The 17,346-nt window shown below is 40.1% G+C and overlaps 1 protein-coding gene across 3 annotated transcripts in view; it reads left to right on the top strand.

Moving 5' to 3' along the window:
• The first annotated feature begins 740 nt into the window (after positions 1 to 740).
• C1QTNF7 (C1q and TNF related 7) overlaps positions 741 to 17,346 on the top strand; it is a 129,821-nt gene continuing 113,215 nt past the window's right edge. The window contains exon 1 of one of the 3 annotated variants that reach the window (XM_036851946.1): positions 741 to 811. Coding sequence is in view for 1 of the 3 variants with exons in the window: in XM_036851938.1 (XP_036707833.1) it covers positions 1,117 to 1,138 (22 nt within the window). In the remaining 2 variants the exon portion in view is untranslated. Of the gene's footprint in view, positions 812 to 917; positions 1,139 to 17,346 lie in introns of those variants that run through there. The other 2 variants (XM_036851938.1, XM_036851941.1) reach the window with 2 other exon arrangements.

The raw sequence follows: 17,346 nt of genomic DNA, 5'->3' as shown, positions 1-17,346 counted from the left end.
TGGGAACATATATGCAAACCAAAATTGTCAAAACTGTTGGTTGATCTGAGCCTACACAATACTTTATTCATTCAGTAAATATTTATTAAGCACTTACCATTTATCAGGTGCTGAGCAAGACATGCTTTAAGATAGACTATAAATATTTTTTAAATCACCATTTTCAGTTGACCACACTTTACGTTTGCTGAAATGTCAATTCACAAATGTGTGTGTGTGTGTGTGAGAGAGAGAGAGATTAATGGCAGTTTGGTAAGGGTGGTGGAAATCGTAAAAATTGCTAACACTGGTCACAGACTTAATGTCAGAAGATTTCTTCAGCTACACGGAAAGCCTGCAAAGCAAATTTCCTTCCCCGAGTTATGATTTGCATACAGAATGAAGGTTAAAATAAGACCAATGCAAATAACATCATTTTAGACATTTTCCCCTCTTAGTAAAACATAATGTACACTAATTTAAATTTTCAAACAGATACATTAGGGAGAAATTGTATGGAAATAATTGTGTCAGCAAAAGTGATGTTTAAACACAATTTCACTAGCATTATTGCTCCATAAGTGGGACCTAAACTTTCCTATGTGCTTTTTGCTTCCAGTGAAGTGATACCACTTGGTCTTAAGGCATCACTTTAAAAGACAAAAGCCACTTGAAGGAACACGGTGAGAAGAGCAATGCATAAAAGAGAGAAACAGAACTGTTTAGATATCTGAAACCCTTGCTTTTCATTTGCCTTAGCCTGAGGTTTGCAGAAGGACGTCACCTACTCCCACTGATTCCTAACAAGAGTATATATTAAGCTCTTTGAAATGTGAGTATTATGGGAAGGATCACAGTTGCTTTAAATTATAGAAGTTGGCAAGTGCCTGGGAGGGGAGGGAGGTTTTTTAAACTGAGAAAGACAGTTGCAAAACTTTGCACAGCAGCATGAACTCCAAGCTTCAAAAGCATTCTCACGCGCAGACGAGCACTTTATTTTTCACCAAGTTTTTTTTTGTGTTGTTTTGAAGCCGCTTTGAATGATAAACACATATTTTTGCTGTAAACTTTTTTAATGGTTTCTAAACTCATGGGACAACCAAAACAAGAAAGCCTCATGATTTGGGGGAAGGTTTGATGTCAGCAATGCCTAGAAAAGGTAAGCTTCTATTTTTCACTGCAGTTTTTCTCTTTTTTTTCCCCTTCTACTTGGCCTTTGTCAACAATATTTACTGGAAAGACTTAAGACAGCTACTTGTAGAGAAATGGGGAACTTGTAGAAAGTATGTCAACAAATGATAAGTCAGAGGTCGGAAAACCTCAGCTGTAGTGTTTCCTCCTACTTTCATTCCGCTTGTCGCAGGAACAGCTGTGAACTATTTTTGACTGTATGAAAAATGCCATTTCTCTCAGAAAGTGTGTGCAGATCTTCAAAATCTCCAATCTGATGCACCTAGCATTTGCCAGTGTGGTGATGGGCTCATTTATTGCAAAGGTCAGATTACCTATGTTTTCTTATCCCATTATATGCAACTCAACTTCCGGAGCTATGATCTTTCTATTAACTCAGAAATCTTTCCCATGGAAGATTTTAACATCCTTCCAGAAGGTCTCTGAAGTGTGCTTACTCTGACTTCTTATAAACTTGTTTTGCAGCCTATGTTTTTTAAAAGTTAATTAAATCCTTTGACTTTTCCTTTGGAGTGACATGAGAAGACCGTTATAGATGTTGTGTCCCGGGCAGAGTGAAAAAGTTCAACTCAAAATCTGTGAAGTTTTCATTGACTGGCAATGCTCTCATCTGAATAGGGTGGCTGTGTCTTCTTGATTGTGCCTCAGAAACAGGTAGGGAGCAGAGAGCCTAAGACAGTCCTGGTTTTTCTGTGCATGGGTCACAGGAGAAGCATCCTGTGGTTTTAGGTGGAGGGGCAAGTAAATGTCTGCTGTGTCATTATTATTTCCTTGAGAAAGTCTCTGTTATCAGTGTTGCCGTCTTTCCGAAGCAGAATTCCAGGTGCAAAAAACTAGATATCCACAGGGATCTGCGAATCCCCCCAGCAGGGTGCGATTTTAGCAGAGCTCACATTCATTCCTCATGCACACACATGTACTCAGAAAGCCCTGTAGGTTTGCTGGAGCTTGAGTGGTTTGGGACATCTAAGCGACCTCAGTCTGTGAAACCCACTGCTGCAGAAACTCTAGCAACAAGCCAGTTAGGCCTGGGTGAGAAAGTGAGATGCTGCCCCAAAGACGTGGCTCTTGGGGTGCAAAGGGCTCTACCTGCTTTGCTGTACCAGCTGTTGATCTGTTTCTGGACTGTTTTTCCTTGTGTGTCAAATTCTGATGACATAAAGTGGATTACAGCGACTTCCCCTGCCTTCTGTGATCTCAGGGAAAGGAGAGAAATTCAGATCAGAGAGAAAGATGTGATTGTAGAAAACCGAGAAGGCAGTTCCATCAACTCATGTCAAGGTCGCAGGGAGAAAGCATTACTTCCTTTCTCCATCCGCACTTGTGAATGGAGGAAGTGAGGGACCCCGCCTGCGGCTTCGCTGTCTTGCTCCTTCCCAGACCCTCTCTGCTCTCCCTCTCTCCCTCCTGTTCTGTCCAAGCCAGCCATGCAACCTCAAGAAAGGGAACGGTGGGTTGGACAGACAAGATGATTAGCATCTCCTCCTTCTCGTCCTCTTGGCCATTCCCAGGCCAGTTGGGGAAGCCCCCACCCTATTTGGAGGGGGGTCTCCAGGACCCCACCCCGTGACCTCATCGCAGGCAGCCGGAGAGCTGGGATGGCCAGGGGTTGCGTGGCGCCTGAGTGTACCCTGGGGATGGGTGTGGCCACGAAATGCGCAGTGTGGCGTGAGGTGACTGCCAGGGATGGAGTGCGCACTTCCCATCTTGGGCTCCCATGGCAGCTGGCAGCATTTCTGGAAGCCAGACCCTCCAGGCCCCGCCTCTGGGCCCGAGGAGGCCCCAAAGAGGACAAAAACAAAAAAGGAGGGAGGGAGATGCAAGAGGGAAGAGACATGGGGACATATGTGTATGTATAACTGATTCACTTTGTTATGAAGCAAAAACTAACACATCATTGTAAAGCAATTATACTCCAATAAAGATGTTAAAAAAATAATTTAAAAAAAAGGCAATTAGAGTTTCTAATGAAGCCCCAAGCCAGCTGACTCATCTGAGGCACAGCCACTGGGGGGCTTTGTGATGAAACCTGGACAGAGCCCTGGAAAGGGCAGGTCAGGGTTGTCCCGAAAAGGACACTGAGGATCAGCCCATTGTGACCTAATCGTGCCTCCTCACCTCAGAGAGGCTGAGAGAGAGGCAACATCTGCGAGGGACAAGGGAGGAGAGTATTAACTAATGAGCTGCCAGGGAGTGCAGGAGCCACGCTGTCTGAACCTATAAAGAGTTTGGACCAGATTTAGCCCAGGTTGCCAACTACAGCCTCACACCACAAGTCTGTAGATCAGGACCTGAGAAGCCCCAGACTCCAGAATCAACCCCTAGGGCACCTGGGAAAAAGACACCATTGTAATTCAATAAACCAAGGCTCTTTGAACTTGACCCTTGACAGAGAGACCAAATGGTAACAGCCTGGAAAGTTCATGGCAAACACAAAGAGGAGCTTTGCAAATCAGCCTGCTGAAATCAAAGAGAGCTTCTAGTTGCATTTGAACTAGACCTTGGAGGAGGAGTAAAATATCATGGGAGAGACAAAGGGGTCAAGAGCATCCAGGCAGAAGCCAGGGGACAAAGGCACAGAGATGTAAAGGTCATGGCTGCTTCCCTGTGAGTGTTGAGGTGCTATTTCCCCAAGTGCATTTCAAGGAATACCAGTTTCATGGGTTATTAATAAGGGAATAACCAAAAGTATTTCCTGGACAGGCAAATTTGGGAAAGTGAAAAACTATACACCACAGAGGACCAAAACTCAGGCTCTCGGGTCACAAACATCTGACTTCAGATCCCTGCTCCACCCCTTAACTGCCATGTGAACTTGGACCCATTCAATCATCAGTTTCTTCATCTGTTAAGTGAGGATCATTATATACATTCTTATGGGGGCATTTTGAGGATTTAATTAGGGAATTCATGAAAAGGGCCTACTATCAACGTGTCTGGCATATAAGAGCTCCACGAATTTTAGTTATTCTTACTAGCTATTAGATACTGGTTTCTTTACTGCAGGAATTCTCACATGTTTTAGTTCCTTAACATGTCCTCTGTCTCTCCATGAGTGGGTCATTAGACTCTAATGTTTTCCAACTTGTTAGAATATGAAACCACTTCTTTTCTCCGAAGAGTATCACACAAACCATGCAACTCGGAATGCATGCTGGAAAATGATTGGGTTGGCCTAATGAGTTGAGGCTATGTGGCCTTCAAGCCAATGACGTTTCCCGAGATTTAATTGAAATTTATCAATCTCCACCAGTCACCTCACGAATTGTCTTCCATATTTCTATGAAACAAAAGCCCCCAAACTGGGATTCTCCTGTCAAAGGAAATTGACTTTTTTCTTAAAACTATTGTCAATTTTTAGAAGGAAGAGAAAAGTAACAGCAAAGCAAATTCTTGTCCGTCTTGGCTTTCACACCCAAAAGGCCAACCTCTGCCTATGGTTTGAGGGCCTGTGTATAGAGGGCAAAGCAAGGGCACAAGCTAGGATAAAACATGATCCCACCTTCAAGGAGTCATCAATTGGGTGGAGAAAATAAAATGTGTGCTCTTATGTCTAAAATGCAAAATTAGGTTTACAAGGAAGGCTATAAGAGGGGTTCAAAGTGAATGGGAATTCAGAGAAAAGGAGACCTTGGGTCCCTGGAATAATCAGAGTAAGAGGTAACATTCTTTGACATATACCAAGTGTAAGGAATTGTGCTAAGCACTTTACAATATGATAACCCATGTGTACTTTATAAGGTTACAAGGTGGGTGTTGACTTGCCCATTTCACAGATGAACAAACTGAGCCCTAGAGAAAAGCAGTAACCTGCCAGAAGTCTTCCAGGAAGTAAGGGGCAGAGTATGTCTCAAACTCAAGTCCATGTGATGCTCTGTATCCCTTACCCAGGAAAGACTCTTCAGAGGAGATAATGTGTCACTTGGCCTTGAAGAGTGGATGAGGATTAATGGGAGGGGAAATTCAGGCAGTGAAAAGAATCTCAACAAAAGTATGAAAGAGACCAATGTGGGGAGTAGCAGGAAAGCCGCCCTGGTAGAACAAAGGGTGTGCATAGAAAAAGAGGGAAATGAGCTCAAAAGACTTGGTTGGATCTTAAAAGTTTTCACCACAAGAACAAAAAATTATAAGTACGTTTGGTGATGGATGTTAACTAGACTTATTTTGGTGATTTTTTCACAATATATACAATTACTGAATCATTATGTTGTACACCTGAAGCTAATATAATGTTATATGTCAATCGTATCTTAATTTAAAAATAGAAAAAAAAATTAAGAAAATTCTAAAAAAGAAAATGTAGGAAAATGCATTAAGCTAGAAAATGTTAGAAAATAGTGTTATATTGTTATAGAAATGTATAATGAATAAAAAGTTATGTTATTTTCCGGAAAAATTTTAAAAAGACTTGGTTAAAAAAAAAAAAAAAAGACGTGGTTGGAACTAGATCCTAGAAAGCCTTGAATGCCAAACCACAAAGTTTGGATTTTTTTTAATGGAGGAATCATTAAAACTTTGTAAACAAGAAAGTAACGAGAACGTAACTCCCTGGTAGTTTATTAGAATAATAATTTAAGATGAGTAATCGATCTGTACAGCAGGGGCAGAGACTAAACCTCCAGTTAGGAAGCGATGTTTGTCCAGGTGGGAGACGGCAGTAGTTGGTGCCACAGCAGCTAAGGGATGAAGATACTCATTGGACCCAGTCTCCTAAACGTGCTACACCAAAGCCTTGACTGTCATAGTGGTCTTTCAAAACAACAACCTTGAGGCCTCACTAAATCCAGATTTAACCCTTAAGATGACAGGGGGTGGGAATGGAAGGTCCAAGAGGAGCTGGTTGACCTCTGAAAGCCTTCTCAGCTTTCAATCTCCATGGAGATAAAACTCTAAGCACTTTTATGGAAATCAATAACCATGCAGTTCCCTATTCCATCACCAGTTTCCAGACTTCATATCAAACAGGCATATTTCCCAAAGAACTTCAGAGTCTGCAAAATTTTTATCAGTTTACAGCTATGGCAATTACATAATAGTGGTAGCGGCACGCAGTGATTGGGGGATAGTGTATTTTAATATATCCCTTCAGGGGAAATTTTTATCCATCCTCTTGGCTGTCTGCCTTTTGCAAAATCCAGCTGTCTACCTCTTGTGACTGAAAACTCTTCCTGCAGTGCGATACCACATCAGGATCTTGTGGTGCTTTGAATGACAATTATTCATGCAGGGCTCATATGACTTCCACCAGTTCCCACACAGGGTGAGTTTCAGAGAGTACGAATGAATTCATCTTTAGATTTTCCAGTGCCTTACAACTATAGTAGGTCTGAATCAATCTACAAACACAGGTCTGCAAGAAATTTCATATTTTTCCATTTTATTTAATACAACTTAAATTTGATTCTAAGAGTTAATGGCAGCAGGAACTTTACTTTCAGAAATGATCAGGCTCCTACTCCCACAGACACCGATACCGGCGAGGTCTTCCTTCATGTCAGCTATGCCCACTTTTATAAATTGCCTGCCCCTTTGATGTCTGAGGATTCTGCTTTCCAGCCCTGCTTGGGAACTGGCAGTCACTGTCTAGCCAGGAACCTGGGGTCTGAGCAATCCTAGGCAGCCCTCCCCTCCGAGGTCTGGTCACACAGAGTGAGCGTTTCCACTTCTCACAGATCCACAATCCCTGAGCCCCAGTCCCTCCAGGTCTGGGGAAATCTCCCATCAAAGGCCCTGCATTCTCCCCTTTCCCACCATATACTCTTGGGCTTGGACTTTCAGAAAAGAAAGGAAAAAGGATTATTTTCAAGAAACTTCTGCTTCCTGCTCTGCCTATACAACCTTGAAACAAGGAAGCACAAAAAGCCAGGCAACATTCTTGGGATAAGTTGGGAGTGGAGAACACACACAAATAAATATTTCCCTAAGTTATTTTGTTGCATACCCAATAGGTATTCAGTAATGGTCAGTGGAATACATGTCCCAATAATTGATGAAATGACTTCTCCAAAGTTGCTCAGTTTGCCACAAGAGTTTAGTAGAGGCTTTTTATTAAGAACCTACTATGTGCCAGTACTTTACATGTACTTACTATGTGTCCCCATTTTTCAAATGAGAGAGGTGAGTTACTTATCCAATGTCCTATGAGCACTAAGGGATGGAGTAGGTATTTAAAGTTGTTCCCATCTCTAAAACCCATACATTTTCCACCCTGCCATATGGACTCCTGGAAAGGATTCCTTATTCTCTAACAGAGCTCTGTTCTTGACTAATCCTTCAGTAGACATTTCCAATTAACATTTTTAAAATTTATTTAATTGAAGTAAAGTTGATATACAATGTTGTGTTAATTTCTGCTGCAGAGCAAAGCGATTCAGTTATATATATATATATATATATATATATACATTTTTTCATATTCTTTTCCATTACGGTTTATCACAGGATATTGAGTATAGTTCCCTGTGCTATACAATAAGACCGTGTTGTTTATCCATCTGATATATAATACGTTGCATCTGCTAATCCCAAACTTCCAACCCATCCCTCCCACCCTCCTCCTCCTTGGCAACCACAAGGCTGTTTTCTATAACATTTGTTTTAAATAGAGATTTTTCCCACCATGAACATAGTGTGATTCTGTTTGACATACTGATAATCTCATGGAATGGCTTTTTACCCCATCTCATCACTCATCTGCAAGGCAGCAGAGAGGGAGACTTAATCCTATTTGAAAGATTAGAGCAAAGTAATGTGACTTGTCCAAGGCCACAGAGCTAGAAGGAAGCTCAAAGTCGAACATGCATTTGTCTGTCTCTGCCTCCAAGTCAAGGGGAAGAAGTTAGTCCTAATCAATCAAAAGCTAATTACAGGGCTTCCCTGGGGGCGCAGTGGTTGAGACTCTGCCTGCTAATGCAGGGGACATGGGCTCGAGCCCTGGTCTGGGGAGATCCCACATGCCGCGGAGCAACTGGGCCCGTGAGCCACGACTACTGAGCCTGCACGTCTGGAGCCTGTGCTCCACAACAAGAGGCCGTGACAGTGAGAGGCCCTCGCACCGTGATGAAGAGTGGCCCCCACTTGCCACAACTAGAGAAAGCCCTTGCACAGAAACGAAGACCCAACACAGCCAAAAATAAATAAATAAATAAATAAATAAAATTAAAAAAAAAAAAAAAGAATAGAGTCTCCTTAAAGATTCACATCAAATAAATGGCTCAAAAGAAAAGCTAATTATAAACCAGTATTAAATATTTACACTTTTAGTGCCTTCTCATACTACCAATAACAGAAAACCATAGCTGATGTCATTGCTTTAAAACGCATCATGCCAGATGGAGACTAATGATATTTGAGAGCTGTCATTAAAACTTTAGCTGGTGGCCTTGCCACCTCAAAGCAGCTTATTCTCTTAAGCTGGTAAGTGATTGTTTCAGTTTCTTTCTTCCATCATTAATTTTTTTAGAAGAGACTTCTTAGGAGTAATTTTGACCCCCGGCCACTCTAAAATCTAATTTAACATCAGTAGAATCTCAGTTTAGGGATTCTTTGAATTACCAACCCATTTTATCACAGGTGTTCATATCAGTTCCTCAGATCATTAGCAACCCCTCTTTTCTTTCACAATAAAGGCCATATTCCTTGGCATGGTCATAGGGGGGCTTTGAAAACCTGTCTCTTACCCACCTTCCTCTTTCCCTGCACCCCTACTGCTCCCCTCCACATATCCATGTACCCATGTACACCAAATACCACAGACTAGGTGGTTTAAATAACAGAACTTTATTTTCTCACAGTTCTGGAAGCTAGAAGTTTAAGACCAAGGTGCCACAAGTTTGATCCCTTCTGAGGCCTCTCTCCTTGACCTGCAGATGGCTGCCTTCTCGCTGTGTCCTCGCGTGGTTTTTCCTCTGTGCAGAGCATCCCTGGTATCTCTCTGTGTGTCCCAATTTCCTCTTCTTATAAGGATACCAGTCAGATTGGATTAAGGCCCATCCTCAGGGCCTCACTTGAACTTCATCACCCCTTTAAAAGTTGGTATCTCCAAATAGTCACATGGTGAGGTACTTCAACATGTGACTTTTGGGGAAGCCCAATTCAGTCCAGAACAACCCAAAAGCTATGCACAGTGAAGTCTTCACAGTTTCTCATGCATCCCTTTTCTCCATATGACATAGGTCTAAAGAATTGAGTCTATTCCCTTGCCTTTGTATAAATTATGTTGAGCCATATACAACTGCTGGCCTTCAACCATTCTATTACCTACAAAAAATGGCAATTTAATATAATTCCAATATAACTTAGAGACTTAAAAACTCTCATTTCTTGAAAACAAATTATGTGTGGTGTCCTTATAATATTACAGAAATTGTTGGTCGTCCTCCTGTTTGTCCTTGAGTCTGAGATAAAATGGTCTCCAAAAAGACTTTGAGAATTTGTCCACACTACAGACCCTACCTTCAGCTTCAACGCAAGCCATAGCAAAAAGCTCATACTTAATAAAGCAGCCTCTTCCATTAAAATACCACTGGTCACCAGAAAGTTCTTTCTTATGTCAGAATCTGGCTCTTTTTAAATGGTTCTCCCCTGGTCCTTGTTCTGCTTTTAGCAGTAGCAGGAAGTCCACCTCTTTCCTCTGGCTTCTTAAATATTTAAAGACCATCACCACCTCCCTTCCTAACTCTCTCTAGGGTATCCCTGGACTTGCAGGGAGGAATTTCCCCAGACACTATGTGGTTCACCAAAAATATTCATGCCTCTCTTGAAATGACATCTATACCTGAACACCAGATACCAGATGAGTTTCACATCTAGTGCTAGCTCCATATCAATTTTCTGGGATGGATAACAGCTACACAGAGCCCTGTAGTGAGAAAAAATCTGAACCCAATCTAAGGTTAGCAGGAAAGAACGTAGAGTTTGATTAGTGATGCCCTAGGGAGAAGCAAATACTCTCCAGAGCTGCACTAACTACTACTCTGGATACTGTCTGACAGCCTAGGGCACAGGGGAGCTATTACTGTCTGTGATTTAAATACTCTATTTTCCTTAATGCTAAATTTGCATCAGCTTTGCTAGTCAGCCAATCTCATAAAAACAACAACAACAACAACTAAGACACTCAGATTATTCTTTAACTTAGTTACTGCAAAGCCTATTTTCATCCGTGCTATGGTGCTGCTTTTCTTCCTAGTTAACTAAAAAAATGAAGAATCTGGAACTGTGATCTCCTTTTGTGGCAGTTTCAGTCCTAACCCTTCCTGGTTGTGTGATTGTGGGCAAGTTATTTGAATGCTCTGAGCCTCTGTTCATCACTGAAAATGAGAACAATAAGTACCTACTCCAGTGGACCCATTGGTATCTTAAATAAGATATTATGTGAGAAAAATTTGCAAGTCAGAAGGTGAAATACAAATACTAGTTAATGTTAGGAGCCTGATAGTTTTGGCTGGCCAGCTAATTTTTGATCTCAGCCTCTTTTGTCTTAGGGGATTTCTTCTCACTGGACAAACTGACATCTAGTAGGAGATTAGAAACAAAAGTACAAGCAAGAGGAATGGACACACACTAGATACTCAGTGAATGGACCTGCACGTGAATGTAAACTCGTCAAGGGAAAGAATTTCAGCCAAGATGAAAGTGTTTCCACCATGTTGTCAAAGCAAAATGATGAGTGAAATCCAGAGTGCCTCTCCCTGTTTGTTTTGATTATTCAAGGCCAAAGATGTTTGGTTTGGGATGATTTGTGCTTTCCATTTGCTTACACAAATCTACATTGCTGGCCTAATGCTTTTGCCTGTGAAAGAAAATATACCCATTTCTCTGGGTGTTGTCAGCAGCATATTAGCGTAGCTCTGCACCATATACTGCATCAGGGGCAACGATCCTAAATCTACAGGACCAAGCTGTTGCGCATGAATGAATAAGCATGTGGCAGAGACCCAGGAGGCCGGAGACCACACTCTCCACCTAACATGGGCAGTCACCACCTGCTCCAGTGGGGGGTGTCCAGGCGCAATGTGACCCTATGGAGCCAGATCTTCAGATTTTTCAAGAAAATCCACATAATCTGGATTTTTATGTGACATGTTCCGATTTTAAAAACACTTGCTGTGTTTCTGACCTATAGAAATGACAACGTCATATGGTTCAACCTAATATAATCTAGAGACATAAAAACTGTTCCCATTTTCCTGCTATGTGGGAAACCTCAGGAGCCCTCACCCTTCAAAAAAATTTCTTTTTTTTGCACACACACACACTATTAATAACAATAGCTAATACAGAGCACTTCCTACACAGAGGTATACATCTAGATAAACCCTCATTTAATCCTCCCAACACACCTGTAATGTTGGTACTATGTTTAATCCTATTTTACAAATGACACCCAAAGCCCCACCATCAGTTTTTAGTGACACATATGTACATGAATACATGATCCCCTTGCCAACAGAGCCTGAGTCCTTCTGTCTCTTGAATTTCAGGAAGAAAAGTAAAATGTATTTTACTGCCCGTGTGCCCAGAGATGGGCAAGGTGGGGTGAACAGTGATTCTCCTGGCCGCTTCTGCTAACTTTAAATCTCCATATGCCTTGTGTTAGTCCACTAAGGCTGCCATAACAGGATAATACCACAGGCTGGGAACTTAAACAACAGAAATTTATTTCCTTGTGGTTCTGGAGGATGGAATTCCAAGATCAAGGTGCCAGCAGGGTTGGTTTCCAGCCAAAACTTCCTTTCTGGCTTGCAGATGGCCAGCTTCTCTCTATGTCTTCACATGTCAGAGAAAGAAAGAGAGAGAGAGAGATCTGGTGTGGTGTCTCTTCCTCTTCTTACTTTTTAATTTAATTTAATTTTTTCTGATATCTTTATTGGAGTATAATTGCTTTACAATGGTATGTTAGTTGCTGCTGTAAAACAAAGTGAATCAGCAATATGTATACATATATCCCCATATCTCCTCCCTCTTGCATCTCCCTCCCACCCTCCTATCCCACCCCTCTAGGTGGTCACAAAGCACCGAGCTGATCTCCCTGTGCTATGTGGCTGCTTCCCACTAGCGATCGATTTTACCTTTGGTAGTGTATATATGTCCATGCCACTCTCCCAATTTGTCCCAGCTTACACTTCCCCATCCGTGTGTCCTCAAGTCCATTCTCTATGTCTGCATCTTTATTCCTGTCCTGCCCCTAGGTTCTTCAGAACTATTTTTTTTTCTATGTTCCATATATATGTGTTAGCATACAGAATTTGTTTTTCTCTTTCTGACTTACTTCACTCTGTATGGCAGACTCTATGTCCATCCACACCACAAATAACTCAATTTTGGTTCTTTTTATGTATGAGTAATATTCCATTGTATATATGTGCCACATCTTCTTTATCCATTCATCTGTCGATGGACACTTAGGTTGCTTCCATGTACTTCTTATTGTAAATAGAGCTGCAGTAAACATTGTGGTACATGACTCTTTTTGAATTATGCTTTTCTCAGGGTATATACCCAGTAGTGGGATTGCTGCATTGTATGGTAGTTCTATTTTTACTTTTATAGGAACCTCCATACTGTTCTCCATAGTGGCTGTATCAATTTACATTCCCACCAACAGTGCAAGAGGGTTCCCTTTTCTCCACACCTCTCCAGCATTTATTGTTTGTAGATTTTTTGATGATGGGCATTCTGACAGGTGTGAAGTGATAACTCATTATAGTTTTGATTTGCATTTATCTAATGATTAGTGATGTTGAGCATTCTTTCATGTGTTTGTTGCCAATCTGTGTATCTTCTTTGAAGAAATGTCTATTTAGGTCTTCTGCCCATTTTTGGATTGGGTTTTTTGTTTTTTTGATATTGAGCTGCATGAGCTGCTTGTAAATTTTGGAGATTAATCCTTTGTCAGTTGCTTCATTTGCGAACATTTTCTCACATTCTGAGGGTTGTCTTTTCGTCTTGTTTATGTTTTCCTTTGCTGTGCAAAAGCTTTTAAGTTGCATTAGGTCCCAATTGTTTATTTTTGTTTACATTTCTATTTCTCTAGGAGGTGGGTCAAAAAGGATCTTGCTGTGATTTATGTCATAGAGTGTTCTGCCTATGTTTTCCCCTAAGAGATTACAGTGTCTGGCCTTACATGTAGGTCTTTAATCCATTTTGAGTTTACTTTTGTGTGTGGTGTTACGGTGTGTTCAAATTTCATTCTTTTACTTGTAGCTGTCCAGTTTTCCCAGTACCACTTATTGAAGAGGCTGTCTTTTCTCCATTGTATATTCTTGACTCCTTTATCAAAAATAAGGGGACCATATGTGCATGGGTTTATCTCTGGGCTTTCTATCCTGTTCCATTGATCTATATTTCTGTTTTTGTGCCAGTACCATACTGTCTTGATTACTGTAGCTTTGTAGTATAGTCTGAATTCAGAGACTCTGATTCCTCCCTCTCCATTTTTCTTTCTCAAGATTGCTTTGGCTATTCGGGGTCTTTTGTGTTTCCATACAAATTGTAAAATTTTTTGTTCTAGTGCTGTGAAAAATGCCACTGGTGGCTTGATAGGGATTGAATTGAATCTGTAGATTGCTTTAGGTAGTATAGTCATTTTCACAATGTTGATTCTTCCAATCCAAGAACATGATATATCCCTCCATCTGTTTGTATCATCTATTATTTCTTTCATCAGTGTCTTATAGTTTTCTGCATACAGGTCTTTTGTCTCCCTAGGTAGGTTTATTCCAGGTATTTTATTCTTTTTGTTGCAGTGGTAAAAGGGAGTGTTTCCTTAATTCCTCTTTCATATATCTCATCATTTGTGTAGAGGAATGCAAGAGATTTCTGTGCATTAATTTTGTTTCCTGCTACTTTACCAAATTCATTGATTAGCTCTAGTAGTTTTCTGATAGCATCTTTAGGATTCTTTACATATATATCATGTCATCTGCAAACAGTGACAGTTTTATTTCTTTTCCGATTTGGATTCTTTTTATTTCTTTTTCTTCTCTGAATGCTGTGGCTAAAACTGACAAAACTATGTTGAATAATAGTGGTGAGAGTGGGCAACCTTGTCTTGTTCCTGATCTTAGTGGAAATGGTTTCAGTTTTTCACCATTGAGAATGATGTAAGCTGTGGGTTTGTCATATATGACCTTTGTTACGTTGAGGTAAGTTCCCTCTATGCCTACATTCTGGAGGGTTTTTATCATAAATTGGTGTTGAATTTTGTTGAAAGCTTTTTCTGCATCTATTGAGATGATCATATGTTTTTTCTCCTTCAGTTTGTTAATATGGTGTATCACATTGATTGCTTTGCGTATATTGAAGAATCCTTGTATTCCTGGGATAAACCCCACTTGATCATGGTGTATGATCCTTTTAATGTGCTGTTGGATTCTCTTTGCTAGTATTTTGTTGAGGATTTTTGCATCTATGTGCATCAGTGATATTGGCCTGTAGTTTTCTTTCTTTGTGACATCTTTGTCTGGTTTTGGTATCAGGGTGATGGTGGTCTCATAGAATGAGTTTGGAAGTGTTCCTCCTTCTGCTATATTTTTGAAGATTTTGAGAAGGATAGGTGTTAGCTCTTCTTTAAATGTTTGATAGACTTCACCTGTGAAGCCATCTGGTCCTGGGCTTTTGTTTGCTGGAAAATTTTTAATCACTGTCTCAATTTCAGTGTTTGTGAATGGACTGTTTATATTTTATATTTCTTCCTGGTTCAGTCCCAGAAGGTTGTGTTTTCTAAGAATTTGTCCATTTCTTCCAGGTTGTCCATTGTATTGTCATACAGTTGCTTGTAGTAATCTCTCATGATCTTTTGTATTTCTGCAGTGTCAGTGGTTACTTCTCCTTTTTCATTTCTCATTCTATTGATTTGAGTCTTCTCCCTTTTTTCTTGATGAGTCTGGCTAAAGGTTTATCAAGTTTGTTTATCTATCTTCTCAAAGAACCAGCTTTTAGTTTTATTGATCTTTGCTATTGTTTCCTTCATTTCTTTTTCATTTATTTCTGATCTGATCTTTATATTTCTTTCCTTCTGCTAATTTTGGGGTTGTTTTGTTCTTCTTTCTCTAATTGCTTTAGGTGTAAGGTTAGGTTGTTTATTTGAGATGTTTCTTGTTTCCTGAGGTAGCATTGTATTGCTACAAAGTTCCCTCTTACAACTGCTTTTGCCGCATCCCATAGGTTTTGGATCGTCGTGTTTTCATTGTCATTTGTTTCTAGGTATTTTTTGATTTCCTCTTTGATTTCTTCAGTGATCTCTTGGTTATTAAGTAGTGTATTCTTTAGCCTCCATGTGTTTGTATTTTTTACAGTTTTTTTTTTCCTGTAATTGATATCTAGTCTCAGAGCTTTGTAGTTGGAAAAAATACTTGATATGATTTCAATTTTCTTAAATTTACCAAGGCTTCATTTGTGACACAAAATATGATCTATCCTGGAGATGTTCCATGAGCACTTGAGAAGAAGGTGTATTCTGTTGTGTTTGGATGGAATGTCCTATAAATATCAATTAAGTTCATCTTGTTTAATGTATCATTTAAAGCTTCTGTTTCCTTATTTATTTTCATTTTGGATGATCTGTCCATTGGTGTAAGTGGGGTGTTAAAGTCCCCTACTATGATTGTGTTACTGTCGATTTCCCCTTTTATGGCTGTTAGCATTTGTCTTATGTATTGAGGTGCTCCTATGTTGGGTGCATAAATATTTACAATTGTTATATCTTCCTCTTGGTTTGATCTCTTGATCATTCGTAATGTCCTTCTTTGTCTCTTGTAATAGTCTTTATTTTAAAGTCTATTTCGTCTGATATGAGAATTGCTACTTCAGCTTTCTTTTGATTTCCATTTGCATGGAATATCTTTTTCCATCCTCTCACTTTCAGTCTGTATGTGTCCCTAGGTCTGAAGAGAGTCTCTCGTAGACAGCATATGTACAAGTCTTGTTTTTGTGTCCATTAAGTCAGTCTATGTCTTTTGGTTGGATCATTTAATCCATTTACTTTTAAGGTAATTATCGATATGTATGTTCCTATTACCATTTTCTTAATTGTTATGGGTTTGTTTTTGTAGGTCCTTTTCTTCTCTTGTGTTTCCCACTTAGAGAAGTTCCTTCAGCATTCATTGTAGAGCTGGTTTGGTAGTGCTGACTTCTCTTAGCTTTTGCTTGTCTGTAAAGGTTTAAATTTCTCCGTTGAATCTGAATAGATCTTTCCTGGGTAGAGTAATCTTGGTTGTAGGTTTTTCCCTTTCATCACTTTTAATATGTCCTGCCACTCCCTTCTGGCTTGCAGAGTTTCTGCTGAAAGATCAGCTCTTAACCCTATGGAGATTCCCTTTTATGTTATTTGTTGTTTTTCCCTTGCTGCTTTTAATATTTTTTCTTTGTATTTAATTTTGGTAGTTTGATTAATATGTGTCTTGCCATGTTTCTCCTTGGATTTATCCTGTATGGGACTCTCTGTGCTTCCTGGACTTGATTAACTATTTCCTTTCTCATATTAGGGAAGTTTTCAACTATAATCTCTTCAAATATTTTCTCAGTCCCTTTCTTTTTCTCTTCTTCTGGGACCCCTATAATTCGAATGTTGGTGCATTTAATGTTGTCCCAGAAGTCTCTGAGACTGTTCTCCATTCTTTTCATTCTTTTTCTTTATTCTGCTCTGTAGTAGTTATTTCCACTACTTTGTTTTCCAGATCACTTATCCGTTCTTCTCCCTCAGTTATTCTGCTATTGGTTCCCTCTAGAGAATTTTTAATTTCATTTATTGTGTTGTTCATCGTTGTTTGTTTGCTCTTTAGTTCTTCTAGGTCCTTGTTAAACGTTTCTTGTATTTTCTCCTTTTTATTTCCAAGATTTTGAATCATCTTTACTATCATTACTCTGAATTCTTTTTCAGGTAGACTGCCTATTTCCTCTTCATTTGTTTAGTCTGGTGGGTTTTCACCTTGCTCCTTCATCTGCTGTGTGTTTCTCTGTCTTCTCATTTTGCTTAACTTACTGTGTTTGGGGTCTCCTTTTTGCAGGCTGCAGGTACGTAATTCCCATTGTTTTTTGTGTCTGCCCCCAGTGGTACGGTTGGTTCAGTGGGTTGTTTAGGCTTGCTGGTGGAGGGGACTGGTGCCTGTGCTCTGGTGGATGAGGCTGGATCTTGTCTTTCTGGTGGGCAGGACAGCATCCAGTGGTGTGTTT

This window comes from Balaenoptera musculus, chromosome 5, assembly GCF_009873245.2.
Source record: "Balaenoptera musculus isolate JJ_BM4_2016_0621 chromosome 5, mBalMus1.pri.v3, whole genome shotgun sequence".
NCBI lineage: Eukaryota > Metazoa > Chordata > Mammalia > Artiodactyla > Balaenopteridae > Balaenoptera > Balaenoptera musculus.
Note: the sequence above shows the minus strand (reverse complement) of the source record. Positions and strands in the feature narration are given on the sequence as shown.